Here is an 18,651-nt window from a genome sequence, read left to right as displayed (position 1 = left end):
TGAACCAAATCAACCCTCAACGTGAAGCTGATCAAGAGGTCAAGTTGTTCTGAGGTTGGTGTGTTCAGGATCAGTTAAACTAACAAGGTGTGTGACTATGAAGCAACGAGGGGAAATGATAAGAGCCCGCGTTGCTGCGTGGAGGACAAACAACTTCAACAGTGTTTCGTTTCAGAGGACTTCACATGTCCTTCAAACAGTCTCACAACCTTCTACAGACAAACACTACAATTCAATGATTCCACACGAGTCACAGCTGGAAGGAAAAACCTTCTTTTAACAGGAAGAAACCTCAGACAGACCCGGAGTCAGGAGGGGACGGCCTGCCCGGACCGGCTGGGGGACGGGGGGAAATAAAACTAAATTGTGAGACAGTTTTCCTCGACTTTTTTGAACCGTGCACGGAAACATCTGGACCCAGCTGTTTCTAGGTTCCCAGATGGTGGAGATTTATGGAAGTGAAACTGGTCCTCTGAGGAGTGAAGCGGTGGAGACAGCAGGACACGGCGCTCCTGTTTACTGAAGCTGAGTGAAGGAATGCGTGGATGAAGCTCTGAGATAGAAGTGGATGAAGCTCTGAGATAGAAGTGGATGAAGCTCTGAGATAGAAGTGGATGAAGCTCTGAGATAGAAGTGGATGAAGCTCTGAGATAGAAGTGGATGAAGCTCTGAGGTAGAAGTGGATGAAGCTCTGAGATAGAAACCACCCTCCACTTTGTCATTTATAATTATTGCAGCTTCAGGGTCAGAGACTTTTCTTTATGGATGAATATTTAAGGTCTACAAACTTAAGGTACAAACGAAACAGGAGAAAGACATTTAGTTTTAGTTTTGAGTCCTATTCTACATGTCTGTAAAAGATATTTCTGTTACTTTGGGACAGACAATAAAGTTATTTCTATTCTTATATAGCGAGCAGCTGGCTGACATCATGGGAATTGCAGGATCAAGTGTTTTGTGGCTTCACCTATTACAGAGACCAAAAAGTCATTTGAACATTCTTTATTCATGAGTCTCTCGCGGTTCAACCAGCTTTGCACAATAACAACTGGCTTTTAACTTGGAGCCTTGCGGAGCAAAGAGGAGGACGGTCCACTGAGCTGTGTACGGATCTACTTGTGTTTGAATAAACTGTCATGATCACTCTACTATGTCCACTGTGGTCCGACACTGATCTACTGATTTCATCAAATGTGCTGATAGATCAGCACCTTGGTACAACTGTGTTGGATGTGTTCGGTGGGGTTTTAATGTTTTATTACTGGTTTATATATCTTTTCACCAGTTGGATTGGTGCCATATTGAAGCATCTTGATCTTCCTCTCTTTGTTTTTTAAAGATGGGGAAACATGGGATGAGAGGAGCAGAATGACCTGAAGCACAGGTAGAGATCTGGCTGGAACTAAATCAGGGACGATGCCAGTATGTGAGATTCGCTGTAAGCGTTCAGTTATTGAGACACGGATCTACTTTTAAAAGTCTGTCACTGACATCTAATGTGCCTCTTATACTGTTAAAAACCCGGCTCATACTGCAGTGAACAGCTGATACTGAGAGGATATGGACTGTAGAAGGATGACTCGCATCATCTGATTATCCTGAATATGGGTTAAACCAGGATAATGAGTACTGATTATTAGATGATGTTGACGGCTCTACTAGACATGACATGTTCACTCCAGCAACCTAACCTGTGTTCTCCAACACACAATTACATTTGCCAAGCATGTTGGACAGCCCTCTTCCTGGATGCCTTTTCTTTTGTGAAGTAAACAGGTAAACATACTGTTTTAAATATGAACAATAAAGCAGAGATCTGATCTGTGTCTTTCTTATTTAAGTACGTAAGCCGAGCAGCCAAACACGGTTTTGTTGGCATAAATCAAAGAAAAATGTAAGATCTGAGTCAGACTACAGGACGAAGCTGTCCACACTGCAGGGTAACAACAGCTGTTTCTTTGTCTCTTCACAGGATCAGCAGCTGGTGGAGATGCTGTCGTTCTACCTGTTACCTGTTAGCTTGAGGTGGTGATTGGTCTCACTCAACTTACATCAGCTGATTTTTATTTTAGATGCAAAAGCACCTTGAATGGATATTAGGGCGTATTGTGGGTGTGCCACGGGTCACTCACCTGTCTGTTGAGCTTGACGGCGAGGATGTTGTTGGGATAGCTGTAGTTGCAGATCTCCGTCCCCTTCTTGAAGTGGTAGATGTTCATCCGCTGCGGCATGGCGGTGCTCACCACGACGACCAGACTGCTGGAAAACAGACGCTCCACAATGTAGATGTGTGGAGTCTCTGCTAGGAAGGAGCACAGAGCAGTTAGACAGGGGAACTGCTTTCATGCTGACTCCATCAAACTCCCACTTCAGAGGCAGAGAACCTTCCATCGAAAGAACCTCGTGAACTCTGACTTCTCTTTAATTTCAGCTTAAAGACAAAGATTTCTCCACACTGTGTAACTCTGTTGTGTTATAACAGCCCAACATGACATGACACGATGAAGTATTTTTGGAAACTTTGGGATCTCCACCAGAACGTAACTGAAGTACTGACAACACGTATAACTTGTAATTGTGAATCTGAGTAAACAAAAATCACGTGGAGTTCCTCAAAGGTGCATTCTTGGCCCTCCTCTCTTTAACGTCTACATGCTCCCCCTCGCTCAGATCAAGAAATATTATAACATTTCTGACCATAAAAATGCAGATATCACACAATAATACATTTGCTGTGTATATTTGCTATATTGGAATGTTTTTTAGAATTTAAAGCCAACAAAAGAAATAATCTCATGGATTTCAAGATGGCAAATAACACTGAAAAAGTATAAGATATGTGTAAAATATGGGACCTTTAATATCTTATATTTACAGTATTTAATAGTTAAAACCACAAATGTATCGATGGGTGTGAATATTGCTCAGACCAACATCCTGAATACCCTGTGAGTGAACCTGTCTGTCACAGAAGCTTCAGGGTTGGTGCTGTGCACTTCCTCTGAACAGAGTCCAGAAAGTCATGAACAGAACCTCCACGGTGGTGGTGGTGGTGGTGGTGGTGCAGCTCCACGGTGGTGCAGCTGTCCACGTACACGTCTGCAGGCAGTATTCAGGCCCGTATGCACCTCGATGGTTAAAAGGGTGTGTTGGATATGTGTTAGGTGAGAGGATTATGTCATGTGAATGCCCTCATCCCCAGTCAGGCCGACCCTGACGGAACCAAGTGCCCTCCATTTGCTGTGGAAAGATGCTGCCAACAGTCGTGAACACTGATTACAGCAAGCTCAGCTTCGTCTGAGCCTCCAGCCCTGAAACCCCAAAGAGAGCGAATGAGCGCTGCGATGTGGAGAGACGGACTTTTTAAATGTCTCCTTACCGAGATAATCACTGCTTCTGTTTACATGCACAGAGACTTCCCTTCCTCACCCGGTTATTCAGGTCGTCTGCTTGTTGGTCAGCATACATTCATTGTAATTGTTTTAGCTCAACTTCTGATGAGGTCATCCTCTGATTTAGCAGAAACCTGCTTAAAATGTCAAGTCTCTTCCCACGTTGGACGAGTGACCATGTTTTTTCATGCAAGTATTGTCCAAATGTCCAAATATCAATCTATACTGTACCAGGACTGCATTGAATAAATGACACAACAGATGTGGACAACAACGTAATCCTTGTCCATTAAAGACAAACTAAAAACACGTCCATTATGGCATCATGTCAAATATTCTTTTCAAGAGAGACCAAATCATCAGTGCTGCAGGGAGCCATGGGACCAGCTCTGTAACTTAAAGATGATTATGCTGCACTTCAGAGCTTCTTAGACATAGTCACTTCACAGTTGGCAGTATTTTAAGTATTCATTCACATTTCCTGAACTATAAATTTCACTTTAAGCGAGTAAAATTGCCATTTTTTTCTTTCCATCTTTTAATGTTTATTGTTTTGTTTTTCTTTATGTATCTTGGGACTCTTCCCACTATATGAATACTTCAATATCATTAAAATACAAATACAAAGTAGCCCTTTGTATTATTGTGGAGGTTATTTAGTTCCTTTGTTAACTCATGGTGAGGAAGTTATTTTCATGGAAACAGATTTAACCTTGATGAGAGGTCAACCAGAGAATGAACAAAGGACAGATTATACGCTGCGGGTGAATGTAACCTGTGTGTGGCAGTCTTTGCAAAACTCAGTGTTTCTTCAAAGAAAACCTGAGGAGAGGGTGTGAAGCCTGACATGTGATTCTCAGTCAATGATCCACCAGGGACTCGCTGGTTATTCTGGTGACAATGAGACCGGTTATGAGAAAGAATCAGGGAACTGTCAGTGTAACAGTACCAGCGTTGAATGAACTGTGTGTATAGAAGCTTTTTTTGCCATTAAAAACTGGAGTGTAAGTGTCAGCTACATGTGGATGGATGTTGAACCCACACTGACGCTCCGTCAGAGCTCCATACTGACCACTCTCATGGATGCAGTCCAGCTTCTCCACCGTGGTCAGAGAAAACAGCTTGTAGCCATTCTTTGTTCCCAAAGCCAGCGACCTGCAAGACACACACACACACACACACACACACACACACACACACACACACACACACACACACACACACACACACACACACACACACACACACACACACACACACACACAGTCAGTACAAATAGAAGGAGTCTATAAAGCTCCAACTTCTCTCAGTATTTCAATTACAGACATTCTTAGCAGGGAAGTAATGAATCTAAATATGTTCTCCATCTGGAAACAGGGGAAACTTCTTGATGAGGACTTGGGGTGCATTCAGTTCCACATCATCACATGATCTTCCCCGGTCCCAACGGACCCCTGGTGGGGTCACCTGACAAATAAAGAAGTGAGGAGAAGACTTAGGAGGTCCCAAAGTAGTGAAACGACCCAGAAGTATCCAAGTGGGCAGTTTTGAAAAGAGCCGGTTGGATCCTCCGACTGTTTCAGAGAAGTTCTTCACTGCTTCCTTTATCTTCTCACAGCATTTAAAGCATTCGATTGTTTTTAAATTAGATTTTGAATTTCAGAATACTTTTTTTTATAGAATCATACTAAGTAGATTTATGTCAATAAATATGGGTGACTGTTCTTAATGTGACAACCAATTTGTTTCACTTCCTCTATTTCAGCACCAATATTGGTCCGTAAACATAACAAACAACACAAAGGTCCTGTTGTTCGTGCCTTGATGGAGGAGCCCTCACACAGCTCTCCAACATCACAAAGCACCCTTCCTGTATGTGGACTTTTGCTTTTTTCACTTTGCTCTACAATCTATTACAAACTGAAATGTCTGTAAAAATCCAACTTCAGCGCGATGAAGGCGGAGCCTATAACCGGTCGGATTAATGACACTCAGCAGTAATGAATGTAATCCAGGTTTTCAGAAAACATTAACAAGAGATGACATTTTGTTCCAGCTGTTTGTAGAAGTTCATTACATATTTATAAAAGTCTGATCTGTTTACTTTAGCTAAAATAGTTTTCTGTCTTCAGTGTTTTATTGTTGAGTTGTTTTCCTTTTCTGTCTCAGCAGGCTGTTTACAGCAGTGACATTATTGTGGATATGGATGTATTCCCATAAACTAACGAGACCTCTGTAATCAATTATGTACTGCATGCCACCAAAGTGTGGCAACAGGAAGCTGAGTAACGATGAAAACACATTTTAATAGTCTACAGAGGACAGGAGGTGCAGGAGGGAGACGAGTCAGAGCTGCTGGTAAAACACCAGAAATCAGAACTCAGCGTCTCATTTCAAATGTTGTAGAATCACAATTAACAATGAAATTGTGTCGTGATTCATCAGAGAATTGTCGCCACTATAAACTTTCTACGGTACTGTACTGTAATATAGGACAGGATAAGACATCATGAGTTGACGAGTGGTGATGATGATGATGATGATGATGATGATGATGATGATGATGATGATGATGATGATGCTGGGGGTGAGGGATGTGGTACGGTGACATGACTTGGTGTAATCATGTGGTAACATGATGTGAAATAACATAATGTCACACGATCTTGTCTGTTAATCGTTACCCATGTTTCTCCCCTCAGGACTGATAATTACATTTTCATTTGATGTTTTGGTCAAACGAACCCTTCCTGTCTCGTACCTGCTTCATAAGGAGCCTCGCGCAGTATGTGCTGACTCAGTAACCTTCTGAAAAACATAGTGTTTAACCCGTCTGCAACATCTCATCATTTTACACCGTTTTCTTAATGGCCACTTGTGTCTTCATTCTCCACGGGGAGATTTGTACATTCCTGTCCTGTCTCGTCTTGTTTCTTAAAAGGAGGAAACCTGCTGAACTCTACTGAAGAAAACGTGAATTATCGCTGCCCCTCCAAAACAAGCTGGTTGTGTGACGAGCAGGAAACTGCTGTTTACTGGCACACAGGCTGGACATGAGTACGCATGGTGGATCTGAGGGCAGCTCATGGTGATGGACACGTTTCACAACATCCTGCTCTTATCTTCGGATTACACAGCGCTTTGACTGAATGAGCACATGCCAGAAGGAGGCCTGTGTGGGAACTTTAATTTACAATAAGAGGAACTAAAGCAACTTTCTGTATGAGTATGATTTTATTACTGTTTGACAAGGCAGCTGGTGGCCATCACTCTAAGTGACATGAATTACACCAGTTACACCCTTTGAATTTAAGCAACTGTTGGGCAGACAGTTGATCTTTCACAAGAAAATAAGAGCAACTTTTAGAAGAGCAGAGTTTCTATAACACACAATTTACTGTGGTAATACTGGGCAACTAACAGGGCGGCTGTGATTGATGGGTGAGCAGTCCAGAAAGCTGAGGGGTGAGAGACAGACTTCATCCAGCAGAGGTCCAAAGACCCTGAAGCCCTGTTTGGTGTTAAAGGTGAAACAAGGTCTGACTGCTTCTATGGAGGAGATCATTTGACCCGTTGCAGAGGCCAACACATGCAGACTTTGAGTCCCTTGTCTCTGGGTCCAGCCGTAAAGTGCAGGATCCAATATTTCCCATAATGCAACTCGGCATTGTCCTTCATTAACCCCACCATGTGATACAATCACCAACATCTTTTAAACTCCAGAATCACCTGTTTTCCCACAGATTTCTGGTAAATGGTCTGTTAGGCCAAGCCAAGAGAACCCTGATGACGTCACTATGACATCATCAGGGTTCTATTCTCAGAATAATGGAAGCTCCTCCAGAACCAAAGCAGTCAATTTAATTGATATAGCCTCAAATCACTAATTTATCAAGAGGGACTTGCAGGTCACCGTCCTTACCCCCTGAGGACAAACTCCCTTTAACAACAACACTGAAGGTAAAAAGTTCAAGGAGCCTCAGAGGGAACTGCCGTCATGTCGGACTGAGTGGAGCTGCTCACAGTAACCGGACCACCGGGGGGATGCCTCTTTACCTGCAGGACTGCAGGAAGTGTTTAGGAGCAGATCGGCTCATTTGTCCTCACCAGACTTGTTGGCACACCTGTTCAGAGCGACGAAACGTCGGCTACCCTTTCAGGGAGGACTCAGTCAGGATGACTTGCTTACGTGGAGTCTTGGTTGAAGGAGGCGCAGCCAAACCGGAGCCCCGGTCCGTCCGGTTCGCCCGACCCGCCTGCACCCTCTCCGGTCTCCATCCCGATCCCCAGCCACCTCCTTCCCTCCCTCCGAGCTGGATTGGAGGCCTGGGATCGGCTGCTCCTCGTCGCTCGATGTCGGCGGAAGACGGCTCCAATTTGGAAGAAAAATGTCGCGGCCGATGTGAAGGTGAGAGCCCGCAGAAGATCAGCGGCTTTCTCCGCTGGAAACACGGTCAAATCCTGTTTTGGTGCGGTTATTGCAGAGGACGGTGATCGAGACCCACCAGGAAAAAGAGGAGCAAAAAAAGAGGCAAAACAAGAACAGCTGACGGCTCTACGTCACACCTCCGCCTATCAGGATTGGCTGACAGTCTAACTATGTTGTCGCTGCCTGCGATTTTGATTGGTCGAGTGTAAAAGAGGGAGTTTTTATTGGCTGAGTGGGCTTTGTTTGTGTCCCTCCATTCATGTGATGTAGTAATATCTCCAACATTAAACGGCCAAACCGGGTTAACTTATCTTATCTTATCTTATCTTATCTTATCTTATCTTATCTTATCTTATCCTCCTTACAGTTTTTACCTTTTGTAGTTTTTTTTATTTTTTATTTTTATTTGTTTTAATCTGTACTGATTACGTCATCATTGTAAGGGTACCCTAACCCGGCTGGATGCTGTGACTGCATCTGAGGTTTATTGAAATGTGCAGCAGTTTGAATAGGCTAGTTTATAACTGCTGAACATAATGTCTTTCTTAAAGTTATTTGGCCTGTATACACAAACAAGTGTGTTGTTCTGAGAAAGTCTCTGTCAAGGGACCGAACCTACTTACATATTTTCACAATAATGCAACTTCTCGACCAGAAAATAAATCTGTAAGATTCATTATCATGTGATGAAGAACGTTATTAACAGAAACGTTTTTATCTCTAAAACCTTTTGACACTAAAACGCTGCAGTTGGACGTTCCCAGGGTGAGAATTGATTGACAACACGCTGTGAACACAGTCTCAGTCCACTAAAGTACTGAGTGTATTATGATTCAACACTTGTATTTGGTTTCATGTAAGCATTCAAAGCATCTGCATTCATTAATCTTTGTATTTATTTTATTAAAACATAATTTGACAATGTACTTGTTTTAAACGGCACTAATACTCAAGTGATGGCACTTCCCTGGAGTTGAGAAGCTTGTGAAGAAAGAGAGAAGAATGTCAATGATGAGGAATCAAGCAGCATAAAGCTCTTGGTGAATTTGCCGCAGTTCCTCTGTGGATTCAGGCTGTCTCACTGTCTTCTCTGTCTTCATGCATCATCCCGGACCGACTCCAGGATCTTGAGATTGGGGCTCTGTGAAGGTCTGACCATTTCCTGCAGGGTTTCTTCTTCAGGCTGAAGATAGTTCTTAATGACTGTTTGGGTTTGTTGTCCTGCTGTAGATTGAGTCCAGGACAACCAGACACCTCTCTGATGGTATTACATGAAGGACAAGAATCTAAACCTAAAACCTTATTTTCACACATCACTGGACATAAATATGGTTCAACACAGGTCGTAGGAAAAAAACTAATATGAAACACAATGAATACACAACATGAATGTGAAGAGTTAGTCATTACATTGGCCTGTTTATTTATTCAAAATACAAAAGAACATGTTTTTCAGTCGCTCAAAAACAGATGATGGTATGAGGATGTGTTTGATCCTCCGAGACCTCAAGGACTGACAACCTGTGTGGACTCAGTGCTGCAAAATAAGAGGACACACATGTTAGTTGATCCTCTGGGCTATATTGACGCATGAGAGTAGTATTACATGCTGTATTACAGCTGACAGCTGACACTGGCAGCACACATGCAGTAGATTGCTTCCTTCAGTATATTGTCAACATGATCACGGCTTTCTGGAATCAAACATGACATTTCACAGCCTTCATGTAATATTTGCTCAATGCGATGATCTGTAACTAACTCCTGACTGAAGTTATGCACTGATAAATCATCTGGGAATCAGAGATATCATGAAGTATCCCTGTACTGGCAGCCATTAAGATGGCTTCAACTATCATACAAATTACATGAATACATTGAGTGCACTAATTGTTCTCAGTGTCTGTGAAGGAAAATGAGTCAAAACACAAATTCTTTGAGAAAATGATCTAAATTCAAATTACACTTGCTCACTTTCCCCCCCAAAGTTTTCAACTGCATCCAGCACTCTTTACATCAGCTGCCACAAGTTAAGATATTTATTTTAAAGTTTCCCATTATACTTTCATATGACTCATTTCCACCAAAGGAAATATTCTATAAACCAATTTGAAAAGCATTTACCGTCATTAGTACCAATTAACCTCACATCAAAGGGTAATTGGTTCAAATGCACTAAAACACAACTGAGTTCTAATCTCTGCAGTCAGATTACTGAAGCTCATCTTCTCTTTGCACTGAAGATAAGAGTTTGACACATGTACCTTAAAATCCCAGATGACCATGGCTCCATCCAGACCCACACTGCTGTACTTCTCTACTTTGGCTTTCTCCCCTGATACAATACACAGCTGCCTGCACAACACAACACAATGCAAAGCTTACAAAAGCCAAACTAAACAGGCTTTCTTTTCTATTGTAATCACACTAGAAAGCTGCCAGCAGGCATCGCAGGAAACGTCCAGTTTGGCACTGAATGAACTGTAAAATATTAAATAACAACTGTGATGAAAAAAAAAGATAGCAGCTATCTTGTTTGGGATTTATCTGCTTTTGTACAGATATAACTGGGGCTCAGTCTGGTATTAATGTCAACACATAAAGGCAATATGTCTGAAATGTGCCAATAGATGCTCTTCTGTGAGGAAGTAGTTTCACTGAGGATGTCAGGACGCCCGGCCAGGTGCAAAACATTCAGATTAGGCAGAAAATCAGAAACTTTGCTTTTGGTTCAGGGGTTGAGAGACAAACCATAGTGACCATGTGGTGGTGCTGTTGGGTCCAGATCCACACCAAGAACTGTGACTTGATTGTAGGGCCAACTTGTTAAATGTTTTTAAAATGTCCTCTGGGAATTTTATTCTTATATGAATCAACAGTAGTTAAATGATAGAAAAAGAGATATATGAGTGAAATATTTAGAATGACATCCAGTAAAGTTAAAATATGTTGCTGTTAAACTGAGAGCGTCTTTGGTGAAAATCAGCAGCGTCCCTTACGTGATGCTGTTCTGGTGAAGGGTGTTCAGCTCGTTGTCGTCCTCCTCAGTGGCCCTCTTGTCCAGGTTGCGGAAGTGTTGCATGGCGGACATGCTGCCCTTCGATGTCTGCTTGGGGATGTCCAGCTTCTTCACAAACTCCAGAGTGCCCGGACCCTTATATGTGAACTGGTAGGGGCAACAGTCATGACCCTGAAATTGACACAAGAGATTAATGGCACAAGTGTATACTGAAGCACGTTTTAAAAACGTTAGCTGAGCAGCATGACGGCGTGACATTGAAATGAGTCATCCTTGTGTTATTGCACAAAACTTTCTAAAATAAGCCCTCAGAGTCACTAAAGTAGTTTTATTCTTTGAAATAGCTGCAAAAACATATCAAAGAAAAGAGAGAGGAGACAAACAAAACAACAAAATGGCTGCTGCAAGATTGGATCAGCGGGAACGACAGTCTGCCTGTGATTGGTTGTTCTTTTGCAGGATGGTTAAAGTTGGGGTTAAGATTGAGGAGAGGGTTGGAGAGCATGGAGTTTAGAGCATGCACACACGAGCACGGAGCAGGAAGTAGTTACCGCAGCAACGATCTCAGTGGGGCTGACATAGAGGATGCTCGACAGTGGCAGACGGTCAGTGGTCAGCTGGGTTACCCTGAGCACAGCAGGACGTCATGTCAAACATGGAGTGAAAGAAATTAGATTCCTGAATATTTATGTTACTGAATATTAACAGCCATTCACAAAAGTGTACCATGATCCACAAATATCTCATTGCCATCAAACATGCGTGTTTTCCTTTGAGTTGTGTAAAATTATAGAATAATGATCTAATATACATAAAATATTCTGCAAACATGCATTATTATTTCAAATGTAAATGATATAGTGTAGGTTGTACAAATGTAAATAGTGATATTTAAACATTTGTAAACATGAAACAAGTTTTGCACGTTTGTGGATCACTTCCTGTCAGATTTTAAGCCATGTGACATGGTGTTTGGTCAACGTTTGTCCAATTTGTACCACAGCTGATCTGTCTAAATAGTGAGATGCAGGTAGAGACATTCCCTCTCATTAACTGATCACAGTGAAGTTACTCATAAAACCCTTCTTTACTTATTTGGGATGCATTTTAAATCGGTTTCAAGACAGAGGTCAATCAGCCAGGTCCCTCAGTGATGCCTGAAACCTGCAGATTTGTCTAAAAAAACAGTCAGCACTGACTTTTTCTTCCATACAAGTACTTTCGTACGCACCACTCGGTGATCCAACCGCGACTCGTTCCCACCGGCCCAGAATAGATCGACTCTCTCTGTCTTAACAGTTTCTTTCCACATAAGACTGTTAAACATGGAACACTCGGCACCTTGTTGGACTCTATTCATGCTGCTCTACTGAGCCTTTTACTACAGGACATACTTGCCACTGTATTTTAAGTATTGTATTTACTACCTCTTACTCGTACTCTCTGTAGTTCTATTATTGTCTTCGAATTCTGTGTCTGAGCTGTGTTTTATGTATGTTTTTAGCAACACATTTTAGTTGTGTGTTCAGGAATTTTTAGATAATTACCTGTGCACCCTGGTCTTGAGAAACGTGATCTCGTCCCACAGTGTGTGTATTATATGGATATGGTCGGAATGACAAATAAATGAACCTTGAACCTTTGTCACTACTGATTTCTTTCTTCAAATCTGCTGTTCACGGAGGGCCCTGTGTGTGTCCCTGACTCTGATGACAGTATTTGACACCACCGGTCATCCTGGTGGAATAAGTGATGTGGCAGCAGTACTCACTCCTTCCCCTGTGCCGCGTCGACCACAGTGATGCTGCTGTTGTGTGCCACCCAGGCCAGCTGGTCTCCGCTGGAGGAGAAGGACACGCTGTGCACCCACCCGCCACAGTCCTTATGCTCCAGCAGGAGCTCCCCAAAGGGCATCTTGGCCCCCCAAGCAGTGGGTCCAGGCTTGTCCTCGATGTCCTTGATGTAGGCCGAGAAAACCCTGAGAAGCACGGAGATCCGTTGGTTGAAATCTGCGACCTCAAGATGCCACTTTACCCCCGTCTAGAATTATTCTATGGTTTTATTTCTTATTCTATAATTCTGTTAACAAACCTCATGAAAAGATCAAAACAAACAAGGTAACTTCACAACCTGTGGCTTTAAAAATCCAGACGTACGACTTCCTCATTAAGATGTGAACCTTGAAGAACAGCTCACAAATGTATCATTTTATTTCACGTGCCTGGTATTCGGCAAAGTGCTTGTCAAGGATTTCTTCCCTCCCTCCCCAGCAGCCTGTCCCATGAAGCAGGTTCAACATACCCGGGACATGATCACGCTACGAGATCCCAACAAGGTGGTTATCAACTGGTTTCTTAATGCAGCCATAAGCATGTCACATAAAAGAGAACATCTGATCCATCACAAACATGGACAAGTGTACTGGCAGCAGAGCGCCACATTTTACAAAGAGCAAACTATAATAATAGAAAAAGACGCAGAACACATAATCCTGCCTTAAAGTCAACACAGTCGCAGCTGCCAAATGCAAGAAGGACAGTTCGTATCTTATGAATGGAAGAAGGACAAAGATTTAGTGCTGCAATCAGTCTGTTGCAGGATGAGATCAGCATATAAAAGGTGTGTGCTGGAGGACAACAGGTAAGTGGGGCACCTTTCAGTTTTACTCACAAAGTTAACGTGCATCCTGAAATACTAGGAATATTAGTTGGTGCCATCTCTATTTATTTTCATGGAGTGTCTTTTTTTGAAGAGCAAGTCTGGTCCTTTCTGAGTCTGTTTTCAGAGGTTTGGAACAGACAGGCCGAGTTCTGTCGTACTGATTTCCTTTTGATTAGCACAAACACATTGTCCCATCCTCCCCCACATTTTGAGAACCTTAAGTTTGTAAGTGACAAAAACACCTATAATTAACTCTGATAATTCTTTTAATATTCCTACTTTGACTGCCTCAGTTTCTGGTTGTTGTGTCATACAAAAGTCTTCATATCCCCCATTCATTTTTAAAATGGGAAAAGTGCAACTGTTCAGGACTATTATCAGCAGATTATTCCACACGTGTGTCCTGGTGACTATTGCGAAAAGTGTCCTTTCTAAGACTCGCTCCCTGATTATGTCATCACACCATTTGGTGCAAGTAGGAGTGAGAAACATGTTGGCGTATGTTTGATCTGGATCACATGCCCACAGGCTGTCCTCCTAGAAGTTCAAATGCATTTCTGTCCACTTTTGTTTTGTGGAAGTGTTGTTCTCTGGCTCTTTTTGTGTAGAACTAAGACTTCAGTCCGATCGCCCTCCTCTACATCAGAGTCTCACCTGCAGTGAAAGTCTGCAGACCCAGTTGCCAGCAGGATGTTGTTGGGATGCCAGTCCAGACTCAGGACTGTGGAACGAATGGCCTTCTTTATGTGCTTACTCAGCCACCTAAAGGAAACAACGAATGCTAAAACCTTGTATTTAAATGTACTTCGCAAAAGTCATGGCAACCTGTGTGTGAAGTAAAGTTTGAAAAGCTGACAGATGTTTTGCTCTGGACTTAATGTGGTGGTCCTTCACCATTCTCAGGCTCCAGTTCTCCCACTGAAATACTTCAGGCCTTGAAAACTAATATCATAAAGTCTTACGTGCAAAACTTATAGTTCAGATTTGATGCTCTACTGCTCACCAGTCATTCTCCTTCTCGAAGTAGCAGACAGAGATGAGTCGAGCGCCGCTGCCCAGGGCGAACTTGTTCTCCAGCGGCGACCACTTCACGCAGGTGGCTGCGCGGTTGATGCGCACCAGGACCAGGGTGGGCTTCCACACGCCGTCCTTCAGGGTCCACACGTAGGCGTTACGGTCGGAGGCACAGGTCACGATGCGGTTGGACTTCGGGGCCCAGTCGATGCCTGCGGACGTACATACGAGGCTAATGTTTGGAACAGTGAATACGCATTTTATCATATCTTTTACTTGATTGGTTTTTTTTTTAATTTGTTCCATTAATTCAGAATCATCAAAATGGTAGATGATAAATTGTCTTACACTTATGAAGGTCTTTATCACCTTTCGGCCTCAAAGCTCTTTAACATGGTTTTCCATTCACACACTAATGAGACAGATCACCATGCAAAGTGCTGCCATCAGGAGAACATTCACACACTGATGGTTCACCATCAGGAGCAACTTGGGGTTCAGTGTCTTGCTCAAGGACACTTAGACATGTGGACAGGAGGAGCTGGGGATCGAACCACCAACCTTCCGATTAGTACACACTTTGCCTACACTTTCCCATCCACCCACTAATGAGGCTGAGCTGCTATGCAAGATGATCGCCATCAGAAATACATTCACATGCTAACGGTGCACCATCGGGAGCAACGTAGAGCTCAGTACCTTGCCAAAGGACACTTAGGCATGTGGACAATAGGAGCTGGGGATCGAACCATCAACCTTCTGATTAGTGGACAACCTGCTCTAACAGCTGCGTGTCAGCCACCCCCAAAACTAAAATAGGTGCACTAAATGCTGTTCAATCTCTGTGTTCAATCATATTTTTAGATGCCAATTACATATTTTGTTATTGTTGTTGTTACTTTGTTCTTGTTTTTTTCACAATATTCTTAAAAATCCAACATGTGTTGGAGCAAAAACTACGACCTAAAGAAATGCAGCACGCTGTCCTCAACTCTCATCCTTTTATAAACGTTTTTGACAAAAGCTACAAGGCGGACATTCAGATCTATTTCATCAGGTCATTATTCAAAACGTCATAAATGAACTTTCAGTTGCAAAATTTCAATTTACAAAAAAACAAACAGATGACACCCAGTGAACTTGAGGGTTTTCAGATCACTTAGGATTAATGCCCCGCAGCAGTGACCTTGTTGTTTATATATGATATATATATATATATGAAAGAAGTGATATCAGCTCTTCAGTGACTGTTTCATTACCTGTGATTCTCCCGCTGTGCTCAGTCAGCTCATGGATCTTGACCCAGTCTTTGCCTTTCTTCTCATAGATGTTCACCACATTGTTGTTCGGACTCACAGCGATCTCTGCAACCAAATATGTCATCACTTTATGCTGCAACAGCACAACAATGATACAGAAATGTGAAGCCTATTAGATCAGACATTTCTAAAGCCACAGGGTCACAAATTTAATAGATTTTATCTTTTGAATGTGCAAATAATGACATGACTGTTATCATGAGTGCAGTGCTGTGAGGACAATGCAAAAGGATTCTCTTGGGAGAATGAACAATTATTTATATTTAAAATCCCACAGGAATCTGCCCACAGCAGTTGATGCTGTCATGTTGTCTGGTATGAAACATTTTGGCTGGATAGTGACGATGGAGGAATTGTTGGAAGTCATTGAATTTTAGGTTAATTTTCTTATTATCAACCAAAGTTCAATAATCACTTAATGGTCGATGTTCTCAGAAGTGAATTTATTGGCAAACAGAAACAGTGATCCTGGTGTCATTCCTACTAAAAATGTAGTGAGGTCAGTGACAATAGACTGCAGTGTAACAGGAGTAATCCCGGTTAAGACCTGACATTAACTTGTGGCCTATCTGGGGTGATCCAAATCAAGTGCACTCGGAGTACATGTGTTCAGACCTGGCATTAGAGTGTCTCCACATACTGTAGATAGATAGATCCTTTATTTTATCCTCTAGGGTAATTCATGCATCCCAAGTGACCACTTGTGATCAGATCTCACTTCTCTGCTCTATATGCACACACAAAAAAAATCCACATACATCACATAAATAATCAAGTGAAAAAACATGTGAACATGCACAGAAAGACGAGGGAGTCAAAGCAACAGGCAGGTAACATAATGAGCCTTCCTTGTTCACTCTGTTTTTTAGCCTTTAGCCCACGTATTTTACATTTATAAATGTCTGAACCGCAGAGCTTTTTGAATGAATGACTACACAACCTGATCATGTTGTTTCAGGTTTAGATTTTTTTTAAAGTCCAGCGGGTTTTTGATCTGTTGCTGGATAAATGAACTCTGCGAGTGTGATAAGGGCTCTTCCACAGTTGTGGTCTGATGTGTCAGAAATTAGAGAGGAGGCAAACTAACTCGGGAAGGAAACAAATAAATCAACAGGGTCTTTGGTGAAACAAGTGTCAGGTAGGTCGCATGTGTCTCCTTCCATGTAACAGCTGCTTCATAGCCACCAGTTCAGTAAATCTCTGAGTTTCTGTACAGTTCAACTGCACTAAGCAGAGTCACACACAATATTTTTTTTTATTAATTAGATATTATTTCTAGTGCTTTCACAGGACACATGTTAAAGGCAGGCGTAAACAGGCCTTACAGTAGTCCTCATGCTGCAGCTGGAGTGCAGTCAGACGCATTAAAGCTCTGAGTCCATTTCCTGTATTGATAACCTGATTCTCTGTGGTTCTCCCGTCAACATTAATGCAATTACAGGAAGAAGAAATTGTATCAGCAGGCTGCACTTCAAGTTTGGTCCCTCGCTGTACTGAACCCACAACTCATGGAGAAAGAACAGGGTAGTTGCATTTATTTATGTGCATGGGTTTGTTATTCTAGATGGAAATGCAAGCAGGTTAGACAGTATGCTGTTTCACCTACGGGTCCTGTCTTTGTTCCAGGTGTGGCAGGAGAGTGGCTCCAGGCCAAAACTGTACAGCGACATGTCTGAGCAGAGGCAGGCGAGGCGGCTGGAATGTGGCCTGTTGATGTGTTGCTGCACGCTGACAGGGAGACACTTTAAGAGAAAGATTTCTTATGACAAAGAACAGCTGGTTTGTGAAATTTAGGTTGAAAACAATGCGAGTAGTGAGGCATACAATTGGCAGCATTAGATTTTCATACATTATACATTTGATACATATTTCGGCTATCTTGTGTGATGTCACCCTTACATCAGTTTGGTATTACTCCGATGTATACCTGAAAACTTAGTCCTGAAAAAGTGTGTAAACCCACTTCATGGGTAGACTTCATGTCATTCATCGTTAGCTATGTGAGTAAAGACTGAGATAACTACACCCTTATCAGGTTGGTGCACACTGTGCAAACATCTTTTAACTGTTGTGTCTGTGTGACTTCGCCCAGTAAAAAAATCTGATCCTGGCTGGAGGAAAACTTTGGATATTTTTTAATAATATGCCAGTTAATGACCAACAGTCTGATCGATTTTAAGAGAATACTAACTATCAGTAACACAGAGGCACATTTCAAGTATTGTTTTTGTTGGTCTTATTGTTTTTAACCTGCCTTAAACAAGACATTAGCAGAGTAGAGCAGAATCCATTAGATTAGACAGACATTAGAAAGCGTGAAATGGGATAACATTTGCTCATAGTTGTACAGGTCGCATGTTAAGCATTAAACAGGTTAACCAGCAATCAGAAACGAAGCAAGCTGATTAGATCTGATGAAAACAACGAGGGCTGAGAGCCTCACCTACCTTTTCTGTGTATGTGTGTTCAGGTTGAACTAATAGTGGCGGTGGCTGTATTCGTGGACTCTGGGCAGTCGACGCGAATAGAGCTGTGCACTCTGGTCTGTTGAAGGAAGTGACTGTGGTATAACTGAAGGGAGTGAGAGAAAGGTGGGTGTGTCTGCTAATAGCTGTTGAGCAAGATCTCCGTAGCCAGTTTGTTGGGAATAAATGTCTCCAGGCAGCATAGAGCCGCAGCCACCAATTTACACAACAATTCATTCGAAAACAATCCTCTCAACATATCCTTTATCTTTGAAACTTTAGATGTTAGTTACATTATTTGTAAATTATCTATTACATTTATCACTATATGCTGCCACCTTTTTTCTCAAAT

General features: G+C 42.3%; 2 protein-coding genes across 3 annotated transcripts in view; both read right to left on the bottom strand.

Moving 5' to 3' along the window:
* The window catches only part of wipi1 (WD repeat domain, phosphoinositide interacting 1), a 34,752-nt gene extending 26,822 nt beyond the window's left edge, over nucleotides 1-7,930 (bottom strand). The window contains exons 1-3 of one of the 2 annotated variants that reach the window (XM_069175622.1): nucleotides 7,582-7,930; nucleotides 4,465-4,547; nucleotides 2,133-2,302 (exon numbers count right to left, since the gene is read on the bottom strand). In XM_069175622.1, the coding sequence (XP_069031723.1) occupies nucleotides 2,133-2,302; nucleotides 4,465-4,547; nucleotides 7,582-7,670 (342 nt within the window). In that variant the 5' untranslated portion in view covers nucleotides 7,671-7,930. The remainder of the gene's footprint in view (nucleotides 1-2,132; nucleotides 2,303-4,464; nucleotides 4,548-7,581) is intronic. The other variant, XM_069175623.1, reaches the window with a different exon arrangement.
* A 773-nt stretch (nucleotides 7,931-8,703) lies between these two features.
* On the bottom strand, nucleotides 8,704-18,406 carry LOC138214225 (actin-related protein 2/3 complex subunit 1A-A). Its single transcript, XM_069175621.1, has 10 exons — nucleotides 18,282-18,406; nucleotides 17,441-17,576; nucleotides 15,775-15,879; nucleotides 14,505-14,727; nucleotides 14,156-14,263; nucleotides 12,612-12,818; nucleotides 11,392-11,467; nucleotides 10,821-11,011; nucleotides 10,086-10,176; nucleotides 8,704-9,358 (listed from the first exon to the last, which is right to left on the bottom strand). Exons 2-10 carry the CDS (start codon nucleotides 17,502-17,504, stop codon nucleotides 9,353-9,355), a joined length of 1,071 nt encoding a protein of 356 aa, XP_069031722.1. The 5' UTR covers nucleotides 17,505-17,576; nucleotides 18,282-18,406; the 3' UTR covers nucleotides 8,704-9,352.
* Between the last annotated feature and the right edge of the window lie 245 nt (nucleotides 18,407-18,651).

Source organism: Embiotoca jacksoni, unplaced genomic scaffold (genome assembly GCF_022577435.1).
Source record: "Embiotoca jacksoni isolate LCO1_2020_lvr unplaced genomic scaffold, fEmbJac1.0.p SCAF_69, whole genome shotgun sequence".
Classification (NCBI taxonomy): Eukaryota; Metazoa; Chordata; class Actinopteri; family Embiotocidae; genus Embiotoca; species Embiotoca jacksoni.
The sequence above is the reverse complement of the archived record's forward strand: the minus strand, read 5'-3'. Positions and strand labels throughout refer to the sequence as shown.

Excerpts from the sequence above, each read along its gene's own strand:
- LOC138214225 (XM_069175621.1), bottom strand. The coding sequence starts at position 17,504 with ATGTCGCTGTACAGTTTTGGCCTGGAGCCACTCTCCTGCCACACCTGG. Across the intron at positions 14,264-14,504 it reads TTCGAGAAGGAGAATGACTG|GTGGCTGAGTAAGCACATAA; the intron begins GTGAGCAGTAGA and ends TGTTTCCTTTAG. Across the intron at positions 11,012-11,391 it reads CCACTGAGATCGTTGCTGCG|GGTCATGACTGTTGCCCCTA; the intron begins GTAACTACTTCC and ends TGTCAATTTCAG.